The 26,014-nt window shown below is 36.9% G+C and overlaps 2 protein-coding genes across 2 annotated transcripts; both read left to right on the forward strand.

Annotated features, from left to right (window-relative positions):
- Nucleotides 1–14,150: 14,150 nt before the first annotated feature.
- Nucleotides 14,151–14,840, forward strand: LOC138877047 (uncharacterized; the record flags this gene model as incomplete). Its single annotated transcript, XM_070156486.1, has 1 exon — nt 14,151–14,840. A coding segment is annotated over exon 1 (690 nt), but the record flags the coding sequence as incomplete, so codon positions are not given.
- A 2,978-nt stretch (nt 14,841–17,818) lies between these two features.
- LOC138878228 (uncharacterized) lies at nt 17,819–22,470 on the forward strand. Its single transcript, XM_070157894.1, has 2 exons — nt 17,819–17,981; nt 22,163–22,470. Exons 1-2 carry the CDS (start codon nt 17,819–17,821, stop codon nt 22,468–22,470), a joined length of 471 nt encoding a protein of 156 aa, XP_070013995.1.
- The last annotated feature ends 3,544 nt before the right edge of the window (nt 22,471–26,014 follow it).

Genomic DNA, 26,014 nt, shown 5'->3' on the forward strand with positions numbered 1-26,014 from the left:
GCAAGAAATATAAAAATACAAATATGGGATAAAATATTAACCATAGAAGAAATATATAGTTACGAATTCACAAATAAAGATATATTATTAGGAATGCCATTTTTAGATAAATTATACCCACATATTATAACAAAAACACATTGGTGGTTTACTACCCCGTGTAAACAAAAATTAGGAGCAAAAAGAGTAAATAATAAAGTAAGAAAAACAACACCCTGGATTAAAGGAAGTGAAAAGATTACCCAAAAATTAGAAAATGTAATACAAAGTAACCATAATATAGAGATAATCATTTTCTCAATAAATAAGATAAAACCATTACAAGATAAACTAGAATTACTATATAATGATAATCCACTCCAAGGATGGGAAAAACATCAAACAAAAATAAAGATTGAACTAATAGATGAAAATAGCATAATAACACAAAAACCTTTAAAATACAATTTTAATGATTTAACAGAATTTAAAATGCATATAAAAGAATTATTAGATAATAACTACATACAAGAAAGTAATAGTAAACATACTAGCCCAGCATTTATAGTAAATAAGCATAGTGAACAAAAAAGAGGAAAAAGCCGTATGGTTATAGATTATAGAAATTTAAATGCAAAAACAAAAACATATAATTATCCGATACCAAATAAAATACTAAAAATTAGACAAATACAAGGATATAACTATTTTAGTAAATTTGACTGTAAATCAGGATTTTACCATTTAAAACTAGAAGATGAATCTAAAAAGTTAACAGCATTCACAGTACCACAAGGATTTTACGAATGGAACGTATTACCTTTTGGATATAAAAATGCACCAGGTAGGTATCAACATTTTATGGATAATTACTTCAACCAATTAGAAAATTGTATAATATATATATAGATGATATATTGCTATATTCTAGAACAGAGAACGAACATATAAAACTACTAGAAAAATTCATACACATTGTAGAAATATCAGGAATAAGTTTAAGTAAAAAGAAAGCAGAAGTAATGAAAAATCAAATAGAATTTTTAGGTATACAAATAGATAAAAACGGGATAAAAATGCAAACCCATGTAGTACAAAAAATAATTAACTTGAATGAAACACTTGATACAAAAAAGAAGTTACAATCATTTTTAGGATTGGTTAACCAAGTAAGAGAATATATTCCTAAATTAGCAGAAAACTTAAAACCATTACAGAAAAAATTAAAAAAGGACATAGAATATCATTTTGACGAAAAAGATAAAATACATATACAGAAGATAAAAAATATGTGTAAAAAATTACCAAAACTATATTTTCCAGATGAAAAGAAACAATTTACATATATTGTAGAAACTGATTCTAGTGATCACAGCTACGGAGGAGTTCTAAAATATAAATATGATAATGAAAAAATTGAACACCATTGTAGATATTATTCCGGATCATACACGGAACCACAATTAAAATGGGAAATAAATAGGAAAGAACTATTTGGATTATATAAATGTTTGTTAGCATTTGAGCCATATATTGTTTATAACAAATTTATAGTAAGAACAGATAATACACAAGTAAAATGGTGGATAACTCGGAAAGTACAGGATTCAGTAACTACAAAGGAAATAAGGAGACTTGTATTAAATATACAAAATTTTACATTTACAATTGAAGTAATACGAACTGACAAGAATGTTATTGCAGACTACCTATCAAGACAAAGGTACCCAAACAGATGAAAGCCAAGAATCAAAAGACATATTTACAATCCTTACTACTCTATCCTTACAGATGGAGAGTATGGGAAAAAGATTACAACAGCTAGAAAGTCAGCAGCATGACTATAAAAATGCGGAGCTAAGTCGATCGGAAGACTCTAAACTTCCAGAGGTAGAAGGAGACGTTGGGAAACTCCAAAAAACCCATAACACAGTTGCTTTATATACAGCTGCAGGTACAAGCAAACAAGTTAGCAAAAAACCACATATCAATGTAAACCTAAATACCGTATTTGATAAGCCATTTACATCAAAAAAGCCAAGAGAAGCAATAGTTATAGCCCCACAAACTACAACCTATGCCAATAGCCTACACCACAACAAAAAGGTATATAACCATATTACTCAAACATATATTGAGAATATATATAAAATTCAGACATTCTTGAACCTAAACCCTAGATCAACTACTACTACAGATCCAACACAAGATTATGTAACCCAAAAACTACAGGGATATAATAGGCTTATAGCCCAGCCAAAAACAAAAGCAAACCTAGTAAAAACATGTTACAACTACGGACTACTTAGCACAGTATATACCCATGACGGAGAAGAAATAATTGGAATACCAGAGCTATACAAAGCATTTGTCACCTTCAAGAGAATTACAAAAGGCAACCTATTCTTCATCAAATTCTATACAGCACCAGCGGAAATACTATATGATGAAATAAAACCCATAATACAGGTGATAAAGATAGGACTAACACGAGATATGATAATACCAGAAGAGATAGAGAAACAACCCGAGATACAGAAAATGGAGATACCAAGTTTCTATGCTAATAAAAGAATAATTGGTATAGCAACTATTATTCAAGAACTAGCTAACAATTATCTACAAGGAAATGCTATCTGGAGCTACTATTCCAGAGACCAGTTGATGATATATGCCAACTCGAAGGAACTACGACAAGGAGATATGGATGAAGTCCAGAAATGGATTTTATCATTATTAAAACCAGAAATGCAACCAACTACCAGAGCATTGAAAAAAGAATTTATTTCAAACGAGTTATTAACAAGATACTGCAAACTAGTAGGACACAAATATCCAGACCACATATGTTCAAAGTGCAACGGAGATGATAACTATGTACCAGAAGTCCAACTAGAATGAAGGTATCAACAAGAAGACAAAAGAAGAAGACAACTACTGGAAACATATAATGTAAAGTAAATAGTACTAGTCGCATTCATGAACAGTAAAGGTCGTTCATGAATAGTAAGAGTCATAAAGTAAATAGTATATGTCATAATCATGAACAGTAAAGGTCGTTCATGAATAGTAAGAGTCATAAAGTAAATAGTATATGTCATAATCATGAACAGTAAAGGTCGTTCATGAATAGTAGGAGTCATTTGTAAACAGTAAGAGTCGTTTTAATTTTCTTTATATAGAATGTAAATCCGAGGAAGGAGGACATCCTCACCCTTACCTTCTCTCTCTAATATTCTCTCTTATCTTCTCTCTTGTAAGAAATATCTGAGTTATTTACAAGTATCTAAAACAGCTATGGAGCATTCAAACGAGTTACAAAACCAGGTAAGTTTATTTATAATCATGTTTAACTAAACTCTTATATTCCTTATAATCTCTTAAATATCATAATTGTTTATCATGTTATAGTACTGTTATAAAGAACATCTTGAGAAAGTTTGCCTGTCTAATAATGCTGAGAGTAGTTAAGCCCAGACTATGCCATCCTAAAGTGGAAACCAGTAGGCAAGGAAGCCGTTTAGGGGAGTACACAGAGTTGAGGCGCTGTTAGGGTAAATGATTGAAGCATGAAAAACATGGTAGTGACCAGAAAAGATTGTTCAGTATAACTTATTAAAATATGATAAACTCTATGATAAACAAAGAGGTTAGAGGGAATATGTTTAGTAAACACATGATAAGGATAAATAATAAATCTAAATGAACAACCACACGTATTTATTAGAAGAAAATATTGACTACAAAATACTTATGTTATATATCTTTAAGAGACTTAATAACGATGTTAAAAGAAAAATTTACGATATTTTAGTTACTTTTGAAATAATATATGTAATGGAACAAGCATTTACGGAACTAATTGTATCACATGAAATAGATATATTAGATCTATATGAACTAGATTTATATTCAGACTAATGATCACATATCAAGTTAATAAAATCTGTTTATAAATGAAACATAACACTTTTCATTATATAAGATTCTATAATACCCAGAAATGGAAACTTCTTAAAAACCTCAATAACATAAATAGAAAAATAGATTGTGTTAAATACAATATTAAAACCTGCAAAGATATTATTAGATATAATAAATTACGTAATAAAGCTTTATTAACTATAGAAAATGAAATTGAATTTTATGAAGATAAACTTGAAAGTTATCAACACAGAAAAGAAATAACACTGAGAAATATAGAAACCATGGATATATGTATCAACAGGTATACATCTCAGTATTAATATGAACAAATCAAAAATTGATAGTTACAAATATTTTAAGTACTGGTTAGAAATTCTAAAACATATAAATATGTCAAAAATAATATTAGAAAAAAATATAGAAGAATATCAAAAAACTAAAGATATTAAATACTTAGAATACACACTTGAAAATATAAAAGAAATTTCAAGGTTAATTTCGCTAGCTACAGATAATCATGAAAAAGCATTTAATTCCACAACTACATAAAAAAGATCCTATGAAAAATATACATAGAATATGAATACTTAAGTATCACAAAAATAAACAAAGCTAGGCTGTCTAAATTAATCGATATAATATCTAAAACAGAATATAAATATGTTTGTTATCTAAAGGATAAAAGATGAATAAAGAAGAATTCGCACTAGAAGAGAAAACATATGAGAATCCAGAAGGATTAAAAATAACAATAATATTTTCCAACTTAGGAAGAAGATATAAAAAAATAGGAAATAACCTAAACTTAATGTTAGAAAAAGAAACTGTAAAACTAGAGGATAGTTTAACCGCCATGGTTAGAATAACAAAAGAAAACGAAGAAATAGATAGAAAACGAGAGATTAAAGAAATACAACAGCAAGCTAAAGAAAAAATACAACAGATAGAGGAAGTAAAAAACACTAAAATAACAGAATTAGAAAAAGAATTAGAGATGCTAAAACAGATGTATGCAAATAAACTAAAAGAAAAGGAAAAACGTAAAGAAGAAGAAGAAGAACTAAAACTAACAAATGAGATAGAAAGATTCAAATTACAGTTAGAAGAAGTACAGGAGAGTCCATCAAAAATAAGTATAAACGAAATAAATGACCAAAGTGATAAAGACACAGAACTAGGAGAAAACTATTCAGAAACAAGTGAAACATACACAGAACTTATAGAAAAAACAGAAAAGATAAAAATAAACCCAGAAATAAATACAGGAGATATGAACGAGGATAAACCAAGCACATCAGGAGTAAAAAATCCAAAACAATTAAACCCAACCTATTACAGAGTAAGTTATGATGCATATGATAGAAACAAAACATTATGGGATAAAAGGTTAAATAAGAAATGGGCACCAAGACAGATAACTGAACAATATAATTTTTTAGATCTAGATTGTGTAGCAGATATAAATAAAACAATACAATTATGGATAGGATATATCTCAAAACAACTAATAGATAATAAAATAGCAATAGCGGAAACACCAGGATATATAGAAAGAACATTAATAGGAACTGTAAAATTATGGTTACAAAATTTATCAAGTGAAAGCTTAGACACATTAAGGAGTAATAAAAAACTTGACGGTACAACTACAACAACAGTTACAGATATATTAAATAAATATGAAATAGCAATAAGAAATGAATTTAGTAGTATGACAACAGAAGTAGAAGAACAAAATAAAGAAAAAATTACAAATAGGAATTTAATGACAAAATTAGCAATATGTAATATGTGTTATATAGATGAATATACTTGTGCATTTAGAGACTATTATTATAAAGGAACATATAGTCCAGATGAAAGTAAAGAGATAAGAAAATTATATTTTACAAAATTACCAGAACCCTTTAGCTCAAAAATAATAAAAAATTGGAACGAAGCAGGACTAGCAGATACATTAGGAGCAAGGATAAAATTTCTACAAAACTGGTTTATAGAATTATGTGAAAAATATAAAGAAAACATGAAAATGGAAAAAATATTAGTAAAAAATTTGGCATGTTGCAAAAGTAGAATAGCACCCCAATTTGGCTGCACAGATAAATATTACAAAAAAGAAGGAAAGAAAAAGAAATTTAAATCAAAATATTCAAAATATAAATATAGGAAACCAAGAAGAAGATATTATGTAAAAAATTATAAACATAAAAAACCATATAGGAAAAAGAAAAAACTAACAGAGTGTACTTGCTATAATTGTGGAAAGCTAGGACACTTAGCCAAAGATTGTAAATTACCAAAAAACCCAAAGAAGAAACAAATTACCGAAATACTAATTGATAATGATAAATATACACAAATAGAATATGTAGATTATGAATTAAGCAGTGAAGACAGCATATATGAGATATCAGAAAATGAGTTCTCTGAAAATGAAATAAACAAGGATATAGAAGAGTCAGATGAAGAAAATTATGACTGAAAAAGATATACAAATTATACAACAAGAAGAACACCAAGATGAACAATCTTCAGAACAAAAAATAATATTTGACGCTAATATATTTGAACAAATAAAAGGAAAAGAATTGGATCTAAGTATAGACAAAATATTAGAAGTACCAACAATAAAGAATTGGTTTAAAAGACAAAAAGAAGAATACTATGTAGTAAGCCAAAGAGAACATATAATAGATTGTAAATACATCAAAGGTAAAGCACAAATACCAATTTTAAATAAAAGACTACTAAATAAAGAAATACAAGATATAAAAGCAAAAAATCCAATAAAATATGTACACTTAGGAGGAACGGAGATCCTAATAAAAGCATGTTTTAGGGAAGGAATAGATACCCCTATAGAAATATACTTGGCAGATGATAGGATTGTACAACCTATAGAAAAGAGTATAATAACTTGGACTGGGCTGAAACTGCAAATTTGAGGTTAACACAACTCAATGAAATGGAGGAATTTTGTTTCCATGCATATGAAAGTGCAGCTATGTATAAAGAAAGTATGAAGTTCTTCCACGACAAAAAGATCTTGAAAAGGGAGTTTAAGTCGGGTGACTTAGTTTTACTCTTCAACTCAAGGCTCAAATTGTTTCTGGGCAAGCTCAAATCGAAATGGTCCGGTTCGTTCAAAGTGGTCAATGTCTCTCCTTTTGGAGCTGTGGAATTAGAATCGGAGGATGGGCTCCGAACCTTCAAAGTAAATGGCCAGCGAGTTAAGCACTATTTGGGCACAGATGGAGAAAACCACTTGGTGGAGCAGTTGGCTCTCAAAGATGGTCCGTGCCCGACCAATGAGTGAACCCAAAGAAAGGCCAAATTCATCGTGCCGCAACGTTAAATCAAGCGCTTCATGGGAGGCAATCCATGTGTGGTAACACCCTTTTTGTCCTTTGAATTTTAATTTTTGTTAGATAGATTTAATTGAGCAATTTAAAGTGTGTGTTAGAGTGCAAGGGATACAAAAGATCATAACACTTGGTAAAATTGCGTGTGAAAGGGAAGAAAAGTCACCATGGGAAGTTTGCTACCCATATGCGGTCGCATTTTAACTATGCGAACTGCATTGTAGTCGCAGACCCAGACAATTTATTTGGAAAATTTGGTGGTAAGAATGCGGTGAAGAGGTGCATTTTGCGGACCGCATTTCAATTATGTGATCGTATAGTGCACCGCATTTTGTCCCTCAAGCAACTCAAGTTGAATCCACCGCATAACACTTATTAGGTCGCATAATGTGTTATGCGGTGACCTACCCATCGCAAACCTCCCAGGTAAGTACCCTCGCATATCTTCAGCATTCCAACATTTTCAAAACAAAAGAAAAAAAATTATCAGAAAGGAGAAGGCAAAAAGGCTAGTGAATCAAAAGCGTAAGACAACACATGTGAAATCATCTCCCAAGTGTGCTCATTAATCCATCACTGGTATGTTTTTCCTTTCCCGATTTCATCCTTGTAAGCTTTCGTTTAAATTTTGTTGTGTTTCTCTTATTTTTGTTTCCTGTCATTTTTGTTCTTTTTCCTCTTTGTAGTTGGGTATCTATTCATAATATGAGGGGGGTTCTTGGATAGGTAGTATGTTTGGGGTGCTGGGTAGTGAAACTAGGTCCGCCCTTGTTGAGGGTTGAGTTCAAACATTGAGAATGATGACTTCTGCAGACCGCATAGTCGTTTTGTGGTCCGAATTGTCTCCGCAAAAACGAACCCTATGTGGCTGAAGAAGATGATCAAATGCGGCGACTTTGCGATCGCATAATTGATATGTGGACCACATAGTCACCGCATACTGAGATAGTTTCAATGCTTTTGTAACATGTTGTTTGCGGCCATTTTGCGATCACAGATCCATTTTTGCAATGGACTTTGTGATCGCATAATGTGTTTATGTTTTCCAAGAATTTAAGTATGTAATGGTTATACGAACCGCATAACCCATCACATACCTATATCATTTCAAGAGGCAAAGAGTTTGTGACAAGTTTGCGATCCGCATAGTGGTTATGCGACCGCATAACCTGTCGCGTACTTCAACTTTTTTTGTAGTTTTTTCTGTTGCTGCCTACCATGTTGCTCACAGTTCATTTCTGTGCAGATATGGCTCCCAAAAAACATACACCCTCAGCCCAAAAGAGGACCTCCACCAGTCGTCAAGCACAACAAGCAAAACGTTCATGACCGGACCCTACTGCTACACTTCCTTCCTAGTTTGATGAGGAGGAGACCTTGCCCTCAGTTGACCTACAAGCTGAGGAGACCTGTTTCGACTGATTACTTTATGATTAAACCTTTTTCTTTATTTATCTTGACCGATTCTAAGTTCTTACTGCTTTTTAACTCAACTCTGTTAAGAAGCCCTAATTTCTTAAAGATTTTCTTTACTTGTTTCTGTGTGTTGGGCTGATCTTCTTTACCTGTTTCTGTGTGTTATATTGGTTTTCTTCACTCTGGTTCTGTGTGTTAGCCATGACTACTTGACTTTGTTAAGTTTCTGTTGGTTACCATGCTTCGAATGGGTTTTTCTACTGAGTCCTTAGCCTACTCGCGTCACTTCTGTATGATTCTGTCTGTGAGCACGTGATTTTTGCCTCATACGAATTACTCCAAAATAATTCCCAAAATTAGGTCTTGTCTTTAATTATGTGTTATTTTAGGAATTATTGTGTGATTTTCCTGATTGTTTGCATATATTTGTGGGCATGTTTAATTTTATTAATGCATTAAAAATACAAAAATATAGCATTGGCATTTAAGATTTGATTTTTACATTTCTTGGAATTAATTAATAATTAGGTGTTTTACAAAAATGAAAATTCAAAAAATAATAACATATTTTTGTAATTTTAGTCAAATTGTGTGATTTTCTTTTAATTTGGCATTTAATTATTTGTGATAATTATTAGTTAGAGTTAATTAGTATTTTTAAGCTAATTTGGTGTTTTATAATTTAATTAGGATTTTAGTTTTAAATTTTTGAAAGAAAAAGAAGAAAGAAAAGAAAAAAGAGTTAATAAAATAGAGGAGATCAAATCTAGGCCAAAAGATCCCCAAGCCCAAACAATTACCCAGCCAGACCTGATCCCCAGTCCAGCCCAACCCATTCCCTACCCGGTGTCGTTTGGACACGTTTTGATCAGGACCGTCAATTTCATTTGATCAAACGGCCCAAAGCTTTACCCATTACCCGACCCCGACCCATTTCATTTAAGAGCGATCCAGTCTTTAAATCACTCAAACGACGTCGTTCCAATTAATCAGATGATCCAAGTCGTTGATCTCGTTTGATCAAAGGCCTGGATCCAATTTCACCCCAGTATATATTTGTCCAAACAGACCCCACCCCCCTCATAACCCCCCCAGCTCATCGCTCATCTTCCTCACCCAAACCCTAGAGACCAGCCGCCACCATTCCCCACCGCCTTCCGGTGGCGGCGCCGGCTCCAATCACTCCCAAATTCACACCCCAGAACCACCCCAAGCCCCTCTTTCCAAATCCATGACTCATTTCCCTCGAATTACCCTAGTACTTCTCGAATCTTCAATCGAAGCTGTCCGGTCCCAAAATCTCCGAACCCTAGCCTACCCAGTCGACCCCAAATTAACACCACACAACCCCCATGACTCCCTCATACCAAATCCATCAATGGTTTCCTTCGAATCTGACCGGAACTCGTCGAATTTTAAATCTAAGATTCGAACCTAAAAGTTCAAAATCAGTTTCCGTTGAGCCTGATGACATGCATCGATCCAAGCCTCTAGTTTTTGTGATTAGAAGGTCGACTCACTACAAAACCGATGTTGTTCATTTGTTCTTGATAAAGAACAAATGATTAGCATCAGTTTGGGGTGAGTCAAAGTATCAAAGCCAAACCCAAGTTCGAGCCTGTCCGGTGAGTTCTTTCTTAGTCTTCGTTTATTTACATTACTGTTATTATGATGTTCGTCTTCTCATCTCTTTTTCTTTTCTGGTCAATTTCAAATTCGATCAGTACTCTGGTAAATTATTCTGTTCACTATTTGTTTCTTTAGGATTGGTTTCGTTGATTGTTTCGTAAAGTTGGGATATCAGTAGACCTTGAAGTCGTATTTCGCTTAGTCACTTAGTCAGAATAGTTAGGATTAGTTCAATAAGTTTGGTATTAACCTCTTGTCTAATTATGTCAATGAGAACCGATTAATATAAATAATTCAAGTGTTTACCTACTTAAGAAGTTTCTAATGGATAGTAGGGTTAGGATTGCACTAATTGATTAAATAATTGAGTAGGATAATTGAGTGGACAATGGAGTGGAGGATTAAAGAAATGAAAAGTTGAATTGGTAGTGAAAAATGCACTAATTGAATGCCTATTTAAGGGGATTGATAGAGGGATTCTAAGAAAAAAAAGAGCTTAAGAATACAGAGGGATAGAGTACAAAGATAGATAAAGGAGAACTCAGAGACTTTAAGAGATAGAAAAATCCAGAAAACCAAAAACGGCTGAAGTTCTGAAACTGCACTGATTTCCAGCACTTTTGCTTGATAAAAATTTATCAAATTTTGTATTAAGTGGGTCTTTTTGATCTTTTTAATGAGCTAAATCTCTAAAAGCTTACATTCTGCACTTTAGTTGAGAAATGGTCTGAATTTGGGGGTTCTGAAAGCTCTGCTGTTTGGTTACTGTTTGATTGGTTCTGGGCACTGTTTCATAGCTGTGATTGCTGCTGCTTAGCTACTGATCTCACATTTCTTACTTCCTTTCATTTTCCAGGTATGCTTCAGCATTTGAGTAGCATATGAGATGTAAAGGGAAGTTATGTAGTTGATTTAGATAGTGAATAAATGGCCTCTGTTTTGAATGATTTGTTCATGTGTTTTCTTGTCTAAATTAGTTTGATTACCTGGACATTATCTTATTCAGTCATGACTTATGCCGTATATTTTAGGAAGATGCTTGAACTTTGGTTTTTGTTATTTTAATTCTAGATTAGATGAACTCCTTCTCAAATACATGTGTGTTGGGAATGTTATGAATGAAATTTTAGTTGTTTGGTTGATGTTGTTCATCTAATTTGATTGTTTTTTTGTTGTTGTTAATTGTTAATTGAGTCTATGGTTGAAGTTAATCTTATTTTAGTTGTATGAAATCTCAAATGAGATCTTATATTGAATAAAAATTAGCAATGTCACCAATAGTGAATATTGAGCTATATAGATTTGTGGTTGAACTTTTATCTTGGTTAAAAGACTCATGGACAGAATTGATCCAACAATTTTGCATTTAAATGGTATGTGAGTGTTTATATAGATTTTGATTTTGTTGGGTTAAGAGTTAGTATTTGTTGGTAAACTCAAAAATGAAAAGAATTGCGGCTTTAGATTAAACGAGCATACACAGGGTTTCCCCTTTCTAGAATTGATTTGTTTGTAGACAAAATACTAGTACATGTATTTTTTTATTTTTATTTTTATTTTTGTTCGTATGCCATTTTTGTTAAATCAAGCAAATGATACATTTAATTTCTTTCTTCAACTTTAAATGCTAAAAGGACTATTTGAACACTAGTTAGCAATTCTCATCCTAGCAGAAGCATATCGAGCGTAAAAATGTTCTTTTTGCTTTCCTTTATTAACCATCAGTTGCAATTTTTAGTATTTTATAAACTATAGGCTTCGACAGAAGGATTAGATTTAAGCGTGAGTGACAATTTGGATTTGAAACGTTTTATTACTATACTTTGTTGCTTATTGCTAGGGACATGCTTAGGCCGCCAACACCCAGATAGGCAATCTTTAGGATTTTCGATGTTCGCGTGACATAATTATGATTTCCAAATATAAGTCAAAGTATGCGTTCGCGCAACTTTGGGCGACACAATTTTAGTATTAATAAAATGTTATTAATTCAATTGTGTATACGTTCGCGTGACACGATTACAATATCTAAAAAATGAACACTCGTAGTTTGCTTTAGGCTCGATTTAGACTAGTGTTGTGATTACGTATACGTTTCGCGTAACATAATTGCGAATTTGGTTCTAAAAAGTGACTTGAGGGATTCGTTCGCGCAACTTCAACCAAATATTTCTTAATAAATCGACAAAAGCGTTATTAATCGTGGACACGTTCGCGTGACATGATTTTGACGCGCCAAAAGTGTTATTAATTATGTACACATACGCATGACATGATTCCTTACATGCAAAATAAAACGAATATACGCACGCGTGATTCGTTTCAAGACAATTCTATAATTACAAATAATCAAGCTAAAAGCGGTTATAAAAGCTAAAAATACACAATAAGTTTAAAACGTGTAATAACTCAGATAATTAGGCCAAGTATAAATTGTTAAGCGACCATGTTAGAACCACGGAATTCGGGAGTGCCTAACACCTCTCTCGGGTTAACAGAATTCCTTACCCGGATTTCTGGTTCGCAGGCTACAATACAGAGTCAATCTTTTCCTCGATTTGAGATTCGAACCGGTGACTTGGGACACCATAAATTATCCCAAATGGCGACTCTTAATCTTTAAATAAATGAATCTCGTTTCGATTGTCCTTTAATTGGAAAAACTCCCTTATACACTCCTTCCCGGGTGTAGGAAAAAGGAGGTGTGACAACTCTGGCGACTCTGCTGGGGAACAAACCCAGAATCTCTGGTTCAGGGTTCAAGAATTTGAGCTTACAATAATTGTTATATTTGGCTTTATTTATTATCTGGTTTATTCACATGTTTGGGCCTAATGTGCTAAATGTTGCTTTTTACCGCTGTGATATTATCTAAACTGTATATTAAACTGTTACGAAACCCTTCTTCTTTCTGAGTCTTCTGAATTTATGGTTCACACATGTGCGTGGCCCACCTTTCTGTTAGAAGTCATACCAAATAGAACGAAGTTGGGCCAAGTAACTAGGCCGGGTAGACTTTCGTGCTCCCGGTACGTTGACCCCACTTCGGCTCCAGCTGTCCGCTTGGGTAAGCCAGGCCTAGAACAGTATACCCCAGGTTTTACACTTAGAATAACTCAGCTTCATGCCGGATTCCTAGTAGGAACGTTTGTTTGCATCATGTGCATTTGACTTCGGAGACTCAACGCAGGGGTTGGGTCTGTCTAGGACAGGTGCACCCGAAATGAAAAGACCATCCTGATGCATCTTACTTGCTACTTGTGCATTCATTTGTTTCGGATTTGCATGTTGACCAGCTTATAGGAAAAAGTTAGAAAAGGAAAATCAATGTGAGAACCAAGAAAGAAAATTGGTTGTTTTCGGAAAAAAAAAATCCAAAATAGTTTGAAATTCTGAAAAGAAAAGGAAATGTCGTGTTTCTTTTAAAAATGGTTTTATTATTACGAACTACGTAAGTTTGATTCTCACCGGATGTGAGATACGTAGGCAACCCACATCGGGCCCAACTATTATTAAAAAATAAATAAATAAATAGATAATAAATAATTAAAAATGTGGGTACATAAATGTCATTGTGTTGTCATAAGTAAGGCGATGTCATTCTTGTCCAAAATATGCCGAATGTCCCCAAAAGAGCGCCGGAAGGTTGTTTTTGCAAGAACAGCCACCTTTGGTCGTTTTTTTTTTTCAAAAAACAAAAAAATTTGCCGGTTAGCAAACACAGCCTTTAAACCTTCTTTATCGAAGTGTTTTTTATACATATGAATGTTTTTGATTTTTTTTCAAATAAGTCTTGATTTTGGTTTTTTTTAAATTAAAATCACTCACAGGTACAAAATGAGCACCATCCAAAACCCACCGTCCACAGATGTAGATGAGTTTCTGTTTTGGCTTCAGGTGTGGTGGTATGAGTTGGGAGGAGATGGTCAGAAATGGATCATTAAGTATTTGGGAGCTCTCACAGATATTATGAAAGTTAAACCGCGCAGTGATTTGATTACGGCACTAGTGACTTTTTGGGATCCTGTTCATAATGTCTTTCGCTTCTCTGATTTCGAGCTTACTCCCACATTAGAAGAAATAGCTGGATATTCCGGTTTTGACGGAGATTTGAGAAACCAAAATCTTATATTCCCAAAGGCTCCCTCAGTACACCGATTCTTTGGTCTTCTGAATATCAGTAATCAAATCAGAAAAAGCAACATTGTCAAAGGGTGTTGTTCTTTCAACTTCCTATATTCAAGGTTCGGAAAGCCGGATGGATTTGAAATTCATGAAAAGGGCCTTACTAACAAACAAAACAAGGATACCTGGCAAATTCACCGTCGATTCGCTTTCATGGTGGCTTTTCTGGGAATCATGGTCTTCCCAAACAAAGAGCGGACGATTGATATTCGCATAGCCAGAGTCATACAAGTCCTCACCAACAAAGAACGTCACACTCTTGCCCCAATCATTCTCTCAGACATTTATCGGGTGTTGACTTTGTGTAAATCCGGGGCAAAATTCTTCGAAGGTTGCAATATTTTGTTGCAAATATGGTTGACTGAACATCTCCGACATCACCCCAAGTTCATGCAGTATGGTCCAAGCAAGGACAATTTCATCGAGAGTTATGAAGAAAGAATAAAAGATTATAAATCTCCAGAAGGGGTGGAAGCCTGGATATCTCATTTAAGATCTTTAATGGCAAGTCAAATTGAGTGGACTTTGGGATGACTCCCAGTAAAAGAGGTGATACACATGTCAACCTTGAAGAGTTATTTGCTGCTGTTGGGTTTAAGAAGCGTCCAGCCGTATGCGCCGCAGAGAGTTCTAAGACAGCTAGGGAGATACTAAGTGGTGCCTGATGATGAAGATTTGAGTGTGCAAGTGATTGAACTACACCCCGAAGCCACTCTCCCTGAGGCTTTAATCCAGTGGATTTGGAATGGTTGTCGATACTTGAAAGATGATACCCAAGCTCCAGATCCTGCGAAAGGTGAGATAAATCCGGGTTATGCTAGGTGGTTTGAGAAAAGATCCCGCGTGGATGATGCACCAGAACCTGATCCTAGGAGGCCCATAAAAAGACCGCATGTTCAAGCCTTTGATGACAAAATCCAAGAATGGTTGGCTTGGGGAGAAAAGGAAAGGGGGTACAAAGCAACTATTCATGCCTTAGAAGAAAGCCTGAGGAACCTCAATTTGGAGAAAGACTTACAAGGACAAAAAGCAAAAGGTTAAAAGAAGAGTCTGATTAGTGAGAATAAAACTCTCCGCACTCAGTTTCAGCAGATGAAGAAAACCTCTGAAGCGCCAGTGAGAAGTTGGAAAGATCAGAAAATCATTGCCAATCTGGTGCAAAAAAATGCAAGATTATTACTCCATCTTGACAAAGATGGAAAAGGCCTTAGACAAAGCTAAGGAAAAAATTATACAGTTAAATGAGGAGGCCAAATCTAGTAAGGAACACCAAGTAATGAGATGTAAAGAAGAAATGGCTCAATTCAAGAGAGAGAAGGACTATTGGATACATTCAGAAGCTCAACTCCATGCACAGTTGGAAGAAATGAGAAGGTACAATAGAGAACATCATCACGCAGATATTGATAGGGAGAGAGCCCAGGCAAGACTCGATCAGGCCGGACTTCGAGCTCAATTGGAGTCAGCTTTATATCGCGAAGACCACATAAGAGATATAGCCACCACTCGCCAACAGCAATTGCAAAACCAAGACCAAAATCTCCAAGATTTCAGAGCACAAATCCATGATTTGGCCGTTTATACTTCTCAAAGTTACGTGAACTGCGAAGGGATGGATTATGAAAGGTTTCTAGAGCATGCACCTACTTTTGCCCGTCATCTTGCAATGGAGTTAGAGAGGATGTACCGTACACTAGGAGGTCAGCCAGGTCAAGCCCCACCGTGAGCAGATGTTCCAGTGATTAAAAGCAAAAGATTATGGAGTGAAGCGTGGTCATAGTTGTTGGAACTTTTCATATAATAGTCATGTTTAGTTTAAGTCCATGTTGAGTCTTTTAAATAATTTGTTTTAAAAAGTATTGTCCAAATGTAATGTCATTTCTGTCTTTGTACTGTTTTGTTTGTTAAAATAAATAAAAGTATTAGTAATTGTTTCCACCAGAACTACGCTCGATCTGATTCATGCAGAGTCATGATACGTAGGCAATCTTCATAAGATTCGACCACAACCAAAAGAAAAGAATATAAGGGAAAGGTTAGGAAAAGCTGGGATGATACAAGCAACCAAGCAAATACATGATAGAAAATGGTTAATTGCCTAGGTGCATTGCATCCCAACGTGTAATTGCATATGTGTTAAAATCTAAAAACTAACAAGTTTGTTATTTTCCAGAGAATTCAAGCAGTTAGTTATCTAGAGTATACTGGCACATTATCATTACCAAACCAGATCAAAAGGACCAATACCAAAAATCATGTCTATCCCGGATATCGACACAGGTGTTGAGGTAGAGGAGTTGGACGTCAGTAAAATGAAAGAGGAGATGCTCAAACTTAAGCAACAGATGGCCGAGATGTATCAGGCCTGGTCTAAAGGACAATCACCCCCAGCTTACCCTGCTAACCCTGCTTCCACCCCACCAACGGCTCAAACTCAGGATCATCCTACCACCGATCTATCACTGAGCTTTCCCATTTACCAACACTACCGGGGCACCACTTCTCATACACCACAATCTCCACCCCCTAAACCAATTCCATACCCTCCTCCACCAGTAACTCCTGTCTTCGTGGAACCTCCACCAGCTACACTCCACAAATCTCCTAGCGAGCCTATGTTCCAAGCCCAGGACAACCAATACTACCCTTCAGAGCCCACTTTCAAAGCTCTAGAAACCCATTCATATACTCCTCGCTTTGACCTCCCGATAAAAGCTGATAAACCAGTCAAAAATACTGAACATGAGGAGATGTTCAGGAAAGTTAAAAGCTTAGAACAATCATTCAGAGACATGCGGGGGTTGGGAGGGCAAGTTAGTGTGGCCTACAAGGACCTATGTTTGTTCCCGAATGTGCAATTACCGGTAGGTTTCAAGATGCCCAAGTTCAATCTATACAACGGGCACGGCGATCCAGTAGCCCACTTGAGGGGTTTTTGCAGCAAGATGAGGGGAGCTGGAGGAAAAGATGAATTGTTAATGGCTTACTTCAGTCAGAGTTTGAGTGGATCAACATTGGAATGGTATACCTGCCAAGACCATGGGAGATGGTACACATGGGATGATCTGGCACAAGCATTTTCTTATCGCTTCCAATACAATCTTGAGATTATTCCAGATCGACTGTCCTTGACTAAACTTGAGAAGAAGCACAATGAAAGCTTTAGAGAATATGGTTTCTGATGGAGGGAGCAAGCAGCAAGAGTAGATCCCCCAATGAAGGAAAGTGAGATGGTAGATTACTTCCTACAGGCTTTGGAACCTACTTACTATGTCCATTTGGTCTCAGCTGTGGGAAAGTCATTCAACAAAGTAGTAAAGATGGGGGGCATTGTAGAAGAAGGCCTCAAGTCGAATAAAATCATGAGCTATTCGGCTATCAAAGAAACTACTCAGGTTATTCAGGGTAGCATAGGAGGGATTGGGAAGAAGAAGAGAGAGGAAGCAGCAATGGTTGATTCAAGAACTTGGTCTGGATCTAGAGGTTCACCTTACCACTACAATCAACCTCGATCCCACCAACAAACTTATCACTACAATCTACCCCAACACTACTATCCCCCACCAGAACCTCATTTTTCCGTCCACCATGCACAAGCATACAACCAACCTCCTGCCCATGCTCAATGGCGTGCTCCTGTCCTACCAAATACTTATCCACATCCACGAGCCTACCAAAACACTCCCGGACCAAGTTTCAGGCCTAGTCAAGCACTCAAGGGTGAAAGGTTGTAGAAAAAAAAAACCTTTACTCCATTGGGAGAATCATACACCAGTCTGTTCCACAGGCTAAAACAGCTAGATATGCTAAGGCCGATACAGTCCAAACTGCCAAATCCTCCTCCAAAGAATCTTGACTATACCATCAGCTGTGAGTATTGTTCTGGTACTCCGGGTCATGATACAGAAAAGTGTTGGCACTTGAAAAGTGCGATACAGGAGCTGATTGATACCAATAGAATTGAAGTTCAAGCTCCCGAAGTACCCAATATCAACGGGAATCCGATGCCAGCCCATCAGGAGGCAAATATGATCAAAATAGTGCATGCGGAGAGGGAACCCAAGAAGCCATAACAAACCGTCATGATGATTCGGTCTAGTGGAGTCAAGACAGATGAACAATCAGTAGATGAGAAGTTGGTGCTCAAGCAGAGCAAAAAGAGTGTTGAGCCATCTGTGGCAGTAGAGAAGGGGTCTTTAAGCAGAGTTACAACGAAACAGGAAGGGGTAAAAGTGATTGTACCGGGAGCGGCCAGAAAACCCATCATAATCGTGGAAGGAGCCCGCAGATCGGGTTATTATCAAGCCAGTAACCCAGTTACCAATAATCAACAGTAAGGCTATTCCATGGAATTACGAACGGGTAACGGTGATGTACCAAGGGAAGTAAGTCAAGGAAGAAATCTGTGAAGTACAGGGTTTGACTCGCTCAGGAAGGTGTTTTACTCCCAAGGAGTTAAGAAGAGCTAAAAATAATCCAGCACTAATGAAGAAAGCCGTAACTGAAGAAGAAGCAGAAGAATTCTTGAGGAAAATGAAGCTACATGACTACTCTATCGTGGAACAATTAAGAAAACGCCCACTCAAATTTCCATATTATCCTTATTGATCCATTCGGACGAGCACCGTCAAGATTTAATGAAGATCTTGAATGAGGCACACGTTCCCGATAAGATCTCCGTGAATCACTTGGAAAAAATAGCCAACAAAATCTTTGAAGCAAACAGAGTCACGTTTTCTGATGATGAATTGCCTGTAGAAGGTACTGAGCACAACAGAGCTCTTTACCTCACATTAAAATGTGAAAACTCTATGGTGACCCGGGTATTGGTTGACAACGGGTCAAGCACAAACATCTGTCCTCTCTCTACTCTAAGAAAGTTGAAAATAAAAGATGAGAGGATCCATAAGAATAGTATTTGCGTGCGGGGATTTGACGGCGGAGGTAAAGATTCGGTTGGGGACATAGTGTTGGAGATGACGATAGGGCCAGTCGAGTTCACAATGGAGTTTTAGGTGTTGGATATAGCTGTTTCCTATAACTTGTTGTTGGGTCGACCATGGATCCACGCCGCTAAAGCAGTCCCATCAACACTACACCAGGTAGTCAACTTTGAATAGGATAGACAAGAAATAGTTGTGCATGGGGAAGACATTTTATGTGCTCGCAGCAATGCCATTGTACCAGTCATTGAAGTGGAAGATGACTAGGGACCATGGGTCTACCAGGTTTCGGACACGATGTTGGTAGAGAAAGTTCCGGAGGGGAAATACATTCCAAATCCAAAGATAACCGCCGCATCAGTCATGGTAGCCTATGAGATGTTGAAGAATGGTTTTGTACTAGGTAAAGGTTTGGGCTCATCTTTGCAAGGCATCATACAGCCGGTGTCTCTTCCTGAAAACTTGGGAACATTTGGTTTGGGATTCAAGCCCACTGCCATAAACATAAGAAAGGCCAGAAAGCTAAAATAGAAGACATGGGTCCTTCCAAAGCCAGTCCCACATCATTCCAAATCATTTGTCAAGTCCGGTACCAGAAGTCGCCCGGTAACAACAATTCCCAGTTCTATGATTAATCCTGATGAGGAGTTAATTGAAAGGTTTGAAAAGTTGTTTGATGGTGTGAACATGGTGGAAAGTGGTGAAGGTCCTAGCAACGCAGAAATTCAATTCGTTGGGCCAGAAACAAAGCTTAATAATTGGAAAGCCACTCCTCTCCCCATTCGAAAGGAGTCTTGGTAGTTTATTTTGATTTTCCTTCAGTTTGTCTGGATCATTCCAGGGTTGTAATCTAGATTTTTATCTTTCAGTCTATTTGAAGTGTGCAAACCTTGTTTCATTCAATGAAATGCAGTTTCCCTTTCTTTATCACTCCTGATAGTTTTCTTTTGTTTTTCTTTTCTTTTCTGTATAGTTCTTTTTACGCTGGCTCTAGTGATATGGCATGCATAAGGAATCCTCAGCCCAGTCTTAAAAATCAATCTAATTCCAAAATAATAGTTCAAGAAGTAGGTTGTGATTACGAATCATAATACGATGAGGATGAGGCCTTCGAAGAGATTAGTAATGAGTTAATTCACTTCAAAGAGAAACCCAAACCCAACCTGAATGATTCAGAAGCTGTCAATTTAGGGGACACAGACAATGTCCGAGAGACTAAAATAAGTGTCCACCTCAAGCCAAAGATTCAGGAAGAGTTAATCAAAGCACTCATCGAATTCAAAGATGTTTTTGCATGGTCATATGATGACATTCCGGGCTTGAGCACTGATTTAGTGGTCCACAAATTGGCCACTGATCCAGTGTTTCCTCCCGTCAAGCAAAAGTTGAGGAAATTCAAAACCGATATGAGTGTGAAGATTAAAGAAGAAATCACCAAGCAGTTTGATGAAAAGGTCATTCGGGTCACTCGATATCCTGTTTGGTTGGCTAATGTCGTGCTTGTTCCAAAGAAAGACGGCAAGATCAGAGTATGTGTCGATTACCGCAATCTCAACAAAGCAAGTCCGAAGGATAACTTCCCACTACCCAATATCCACATTTTGATCGATAATTGTGCAAAGCATGAGATAGGATATTTTGTGGATTGCTACGCCGGGTATCATCAGATTCTAATTGATGAAGAAGATGCAGAAAAGACAACATTCATCACACCATGGGGAACTTATTGCTACCGGGTAATGCCCTTTGGTTTGTAGAACGCCGGGGCAACTTACATGAGAGCAATGAATACGGTGTTTCATGATATGATACATAAGGAGATTGAGGTATACGTGGATGATGTGATCATAAAATCAAAGCATCAGGCCAACCACGTTGGGGATTTGAGGAAATTCTTCCTAAGACTTCGCAGGTACAACCTCAAGCTTAACCCTGCCAAGTGCGCATTTGGTGTTCCATCCGAAAAGCTATTGGGATTCATAGTCAGCTGGCGAGGCATCGAGTTGGACCCATCAAAGATCAAAGCCATCCAAGAATTGCCACCTCCGAGGAACAAGACTGAAGTGATGAGTCTGTTAGGGAGGTTGAACTACATTAGCAGGTTTATTGCTCAGCTCACGACAACTTGTGAGCCTATTTTCAAATTGCTGAAGAAGGATGTTGCGGTCAAGTGGACTGATGAGTGTCAAGAAGCATTTGATAAGATAAAAGGATACTTATCAAACCCACCCGTACTGGTTTCGCCAGAACCAGGAAGACCTTTGATTCTTTATTTAACAGTCTTGGAAAATTCATTTGGCTGTGTACTGGGGCAGCATGACATCACCGGCAGAAAGGAGCAGGCCATCTATTATCTTAGCAAGAGGTTCATGGCTTATGAGCTTAAGTACACTCATCTGGAAAGGACATGTTGTGCCCTAACTTGGGTGGCTCGGAAATTGAAGCATTATTTGTCATCCTACACTACTTACCTCATTTCGCGCTTGGATCCGCTGAAATATATCTTTCAAAAGCCTATGCCGACAGGGAGACTTGCGAAGTGGAAGATATTGCTTACAGAGTTTGACATCGTCTATGTGACTCGAGCTGTGATGAAAGCCCAAGCATTGGCCGATCATTTAGTCGAAAACCCGATCGATGAAGATTACGAGCCATTGAGAACTTATTTTCCCGATGAAGAAGTGATGCATATCGATGAACTGGAGCAAATTGAAAAACCAGGCTGGAAACTTTTCTTTGATGGGGCTGCCAACATGAAAGGAGTCGGGATAGGAGCTGTGATTATTTATGAAACAAGGCATCACTATCCTGTTACGGCTCAGCTTCGGTTTTATTGCACCAACAATATGGCTGAGTGTGAAGCCTATATTTTGGGTCTAAGGCTAGCTGCAGACATGGATATCCAGGAAATCTTGGTCTTGGGAGACTCGGATCTTCTGGTACATCAAATTCAAGGAGAATGGGAAACGCAAGACTTGAATCTCATACCGTACCGACAATGTTTACATGATCTTTGTCAACGGTTTTGATCAGTAGAGTTCAGGCATATTCCAAGGGTCCATAATGAGGTCGCTGATGCTTTGGCTACCCTGGCATCAATGTTGCACCATCCAGACAATGCTTATGTCGATCCTCTGCATATTCAAGTCCGAGATCAGCATGCTTATTGTAACATGATTGAAGAAGAACTTGATGGCGAACCATGGTCCCACGATATCAAGGAGTACATCAGAATGGGGATATATCCAGTGCAAGCCACGAGGGATCAAAAGAGAACAATTCGATGGTTGGCAAATGGATTCTTCTTAAGTGGAGGAGTTTTATATAATAGAACACCAGACCTTGGATTATTAAGATGCATAGATTCTAGACAAGCTACGGCTGTCATGTCCGAAGTACATTCGGGAGTCTACGGACCACATATGAGTGGATATGTGTTGGCAAAGAAAATTCTCCGAGTAGGCTATTATTGGCTTACCATGGAACGAGATTGTATCAATTTTGTGCGCAAATGTCATCAGTGCTAGATACACGGAGATTTGATTCATTCTCCACTATCGGAATTGCACACAATGTCGGCACCATGGCCCTTCGTTGCTTGGGGCATGGATGTCATTTGACCAATTGAGCCAGCAACATCCTACGGGCACAGGTTCATTCTGGTAGCCATTGATTATTTCACCAAGTGGGTTGAGGCCAAAACTTTCAAATCGGTGACCAAGAAAGCAGTGGTCAATTTTGTTCACTCAAATATCATCTGTCGATTCGGAATCCCTAAGGTGATCATCACAGCTAATGGTGCTAATCTTAACAGTAACTTGATGGAAGAGGTATGTCAACAGTTTAAGATTACACATCGCAATTCTACCCCATATCGTCCCAAGGCGAATGGAGCAGCCGAGGCAGCCAACAAAAACATAAAGAAGATACTTCGGAAAATGGTAGAAGGTTCGAGGCAATGGCACAAAAAATTACCATTTCCGTTGTTGGGATATCGCACTACTATACGTACTTCGATAGGTGCAACTCCTTATTTGTTAGTATATGGCACTGAAGCAGTAATACCTGCAGAAGTTGAAATCTCTTCCCTTCGGATTGTCGCTGAGGCTAAGATTGATGATGATGAGTGGGTCAAAGCCCGTTTGGAGCAGTTGAACTTGATTGATGAAAAAAGATTGGCAGCAGTATGTCATGGCCAGTTATATCAAAATAGAATGGCAAGAGCATACAACAAAAGGGTGTGTCCCCGAAAGTTTGAAGTGGGTCAGCAAGTGCTGAAACGTATCCTTCCACATCAGGTTGAAGCAAAAGGCAAGTTCGCCCCGAATTGGCAAGGGCCATTTATTGTAACCAGAGTATTGTCCAATGGTGCTCTATGTTTAACAAATATCAAAGGAAAATGTACAGACATGGCCATCAATTCCAATGCAGTCAAGAGATATTATGTATGATTTCTTTGTTATAATTGTTGATTGTTTGTACCGGGCATTGTTTCAAAGATTGAAATGACGAAGGCAATTCGTTCTGCTATCTAAACACTTTACCCTTTGTTCCCCCTTTTTGAGCCGCATTTGTTTCTTTCATACCCCTCTATTGGAATCAATATAAAAAAAAGGAAAAAGAAAGAAAAGAGAAAAGAGAAAAGAAAAGAAGTGAAAAAAGAAAGCATAACAACAAGGAAATTCAGGTGTGAACTACGTTTGACCTGATTCCTGTTAAGGATACGTAGGCAGCCTCATGGCTCGGTCATAGTAAAATAAAATATCAAAAGATCCCCAAGCAAGAAACAGGGGTAGAAGTTGTACTTGTAATAAGAAATGTGATTCCAAGAGTTGTAATTTTAAACCCATGTCAAAATGTTTTGAGCCTTTGATACCCTTTCTTTCTAACCCCATCCAAAAGCCCACATTACGGTCTAAAGAAAGACCCTCCGATCAGTCTTCGAGAGATGCCAAGTTGAGCAAATAGAGGTGATTCATATCAGGATAACACTCTGGTCCAAGCAGGAAAAAAAAGAGAAAGTCTTATTGGTGAAAACCCTCATGGGCACCATGAGGCGACAAAAGCTGAGAGAAATCCAAAAATGAGAGAGTCTTATCGGTGAAAACCTTCACGGGCACCATGAGGTGACGAAAGCTGAGAGAAAGTAAAAATAAGAGAGTCTTATCGGTGAAAACCTTCGCGGGCACCATAAGGAGACAAGGAATTGAGGAACAAATGAATGAGAGAGGTTTATCGGTGAAAACCCTTCAGGGCACACTGCAAGTGGAACAAGGTCCGTAAGTTGGCGGAAAGTAAAATTGGGTTGTGGAAATCTTGGAGAACAAAGTAAAATAATTGGAAAGGAGATTGGTTAAATAGACTGGGCTGATTAATCCAAAATGCATACCATGATCATTGGTGTCAGTGACCCCACTAAGATAAGTTCCTTTTTCCTATCTCCAACAGTCATCCAAATTTGGATTTTTCTTCTTTATTCTTAATTCTCAAAATCGTCGCATTTCATTATTGTTAACTTTTACTCCTCTAAAGCTCTTTCAAGGTTAGCCTTGTTCCAACAAATAAGAAGGAATGTCAAAGTGTACTACCAGATTCAAAATTGCACAAAGCAAAATACGGCTAGGACATGCTGGAGATAGTATGATGAAAAGTGAGACCTAGGGTGTAAGCAAAGGTTAAATTGGTAGAATGGTTCAGTAATGTCATGAGAGATGTATGGTTACGAATAAAAGGGTAAGAAGTGAAAAACAACAGTTGGGGATCCTGCAGTTAAGGATCAGTCATGAGGTCAAAACAGTCCTTTCGACCAGTTCAAGGCAGTCTGTTGAAGCAAAGCATGGAAAAGAGAAAACCATCCCCAGTAAGAATGCCGCAACTAACCACCACGTTTTAAACTGACAAGATTTTCTTTGCTTTGAAACAGGGGCAAAAATGGCATTTATTTCAGGAAGCACCCTGTAAGGAAAGCAAGTACCATGCAGGTTTGATCGTATAAATTCTCAGGACCCTCTTGGAAAATGAAACTTAGCTTTAATTCAAAACATTCATTAGTACAAGATCTAGCATAAGCTCTACTTCGTGAAAATATAAGTTGGTTTGAATTTTTTTAAGACAAGACTCAATTCGAAACTTCAGGACCCTCCTGGAAAATGAGACCTAGGTTAAACCCTAAAACAATCATAAGTAGTAAATATAGGACAAAAAAGGAATATAAGTTGGTTTCAAAGTTCGCATAAGAGTTGTCAGGACCCTCCTGGATAATGGAACATAGTTTAAAATTGGTTTAGATAACAAGATTTAGCAGAAATCATGCCTTTAAAAGATATAGCTTAGATTTAAAATTGTCGTTTAGTAAGAGTTGTCAGTACCCTCCTGGATAATGGGACCTAGCTTTAAAATTCTTATTAATATTTGGTAATATGCTTCAGTTCAACACTCACAGATGCGCCCAGCTACCAAACTGGGGCAGAAAATTTTCTTTTGTTTTGGCTATTTTGTTGAAATCAGGCGTCCACCTAGAGAACAAGGAACAACAGTTGAAGTATCAGCAATCAGGCGTCCACCTGGAGAACA

Source organism: Nicotiana sylvestris, chromosome 9 (genome assembly GCF_000393655.2).
Source record: "Nicotiana sylvestris chromosome 9, ASM39365v2, whole genome shotgun sequence".
In the NCBI taxonomy this organism is placed as follows: domain Eukaryota; kingdom Viridiplantae; phylum Streptophyta; class Magnoliopsida; order Solanales; family Solanaceae; genus Nicotiana; species Nicotiana sylvestris.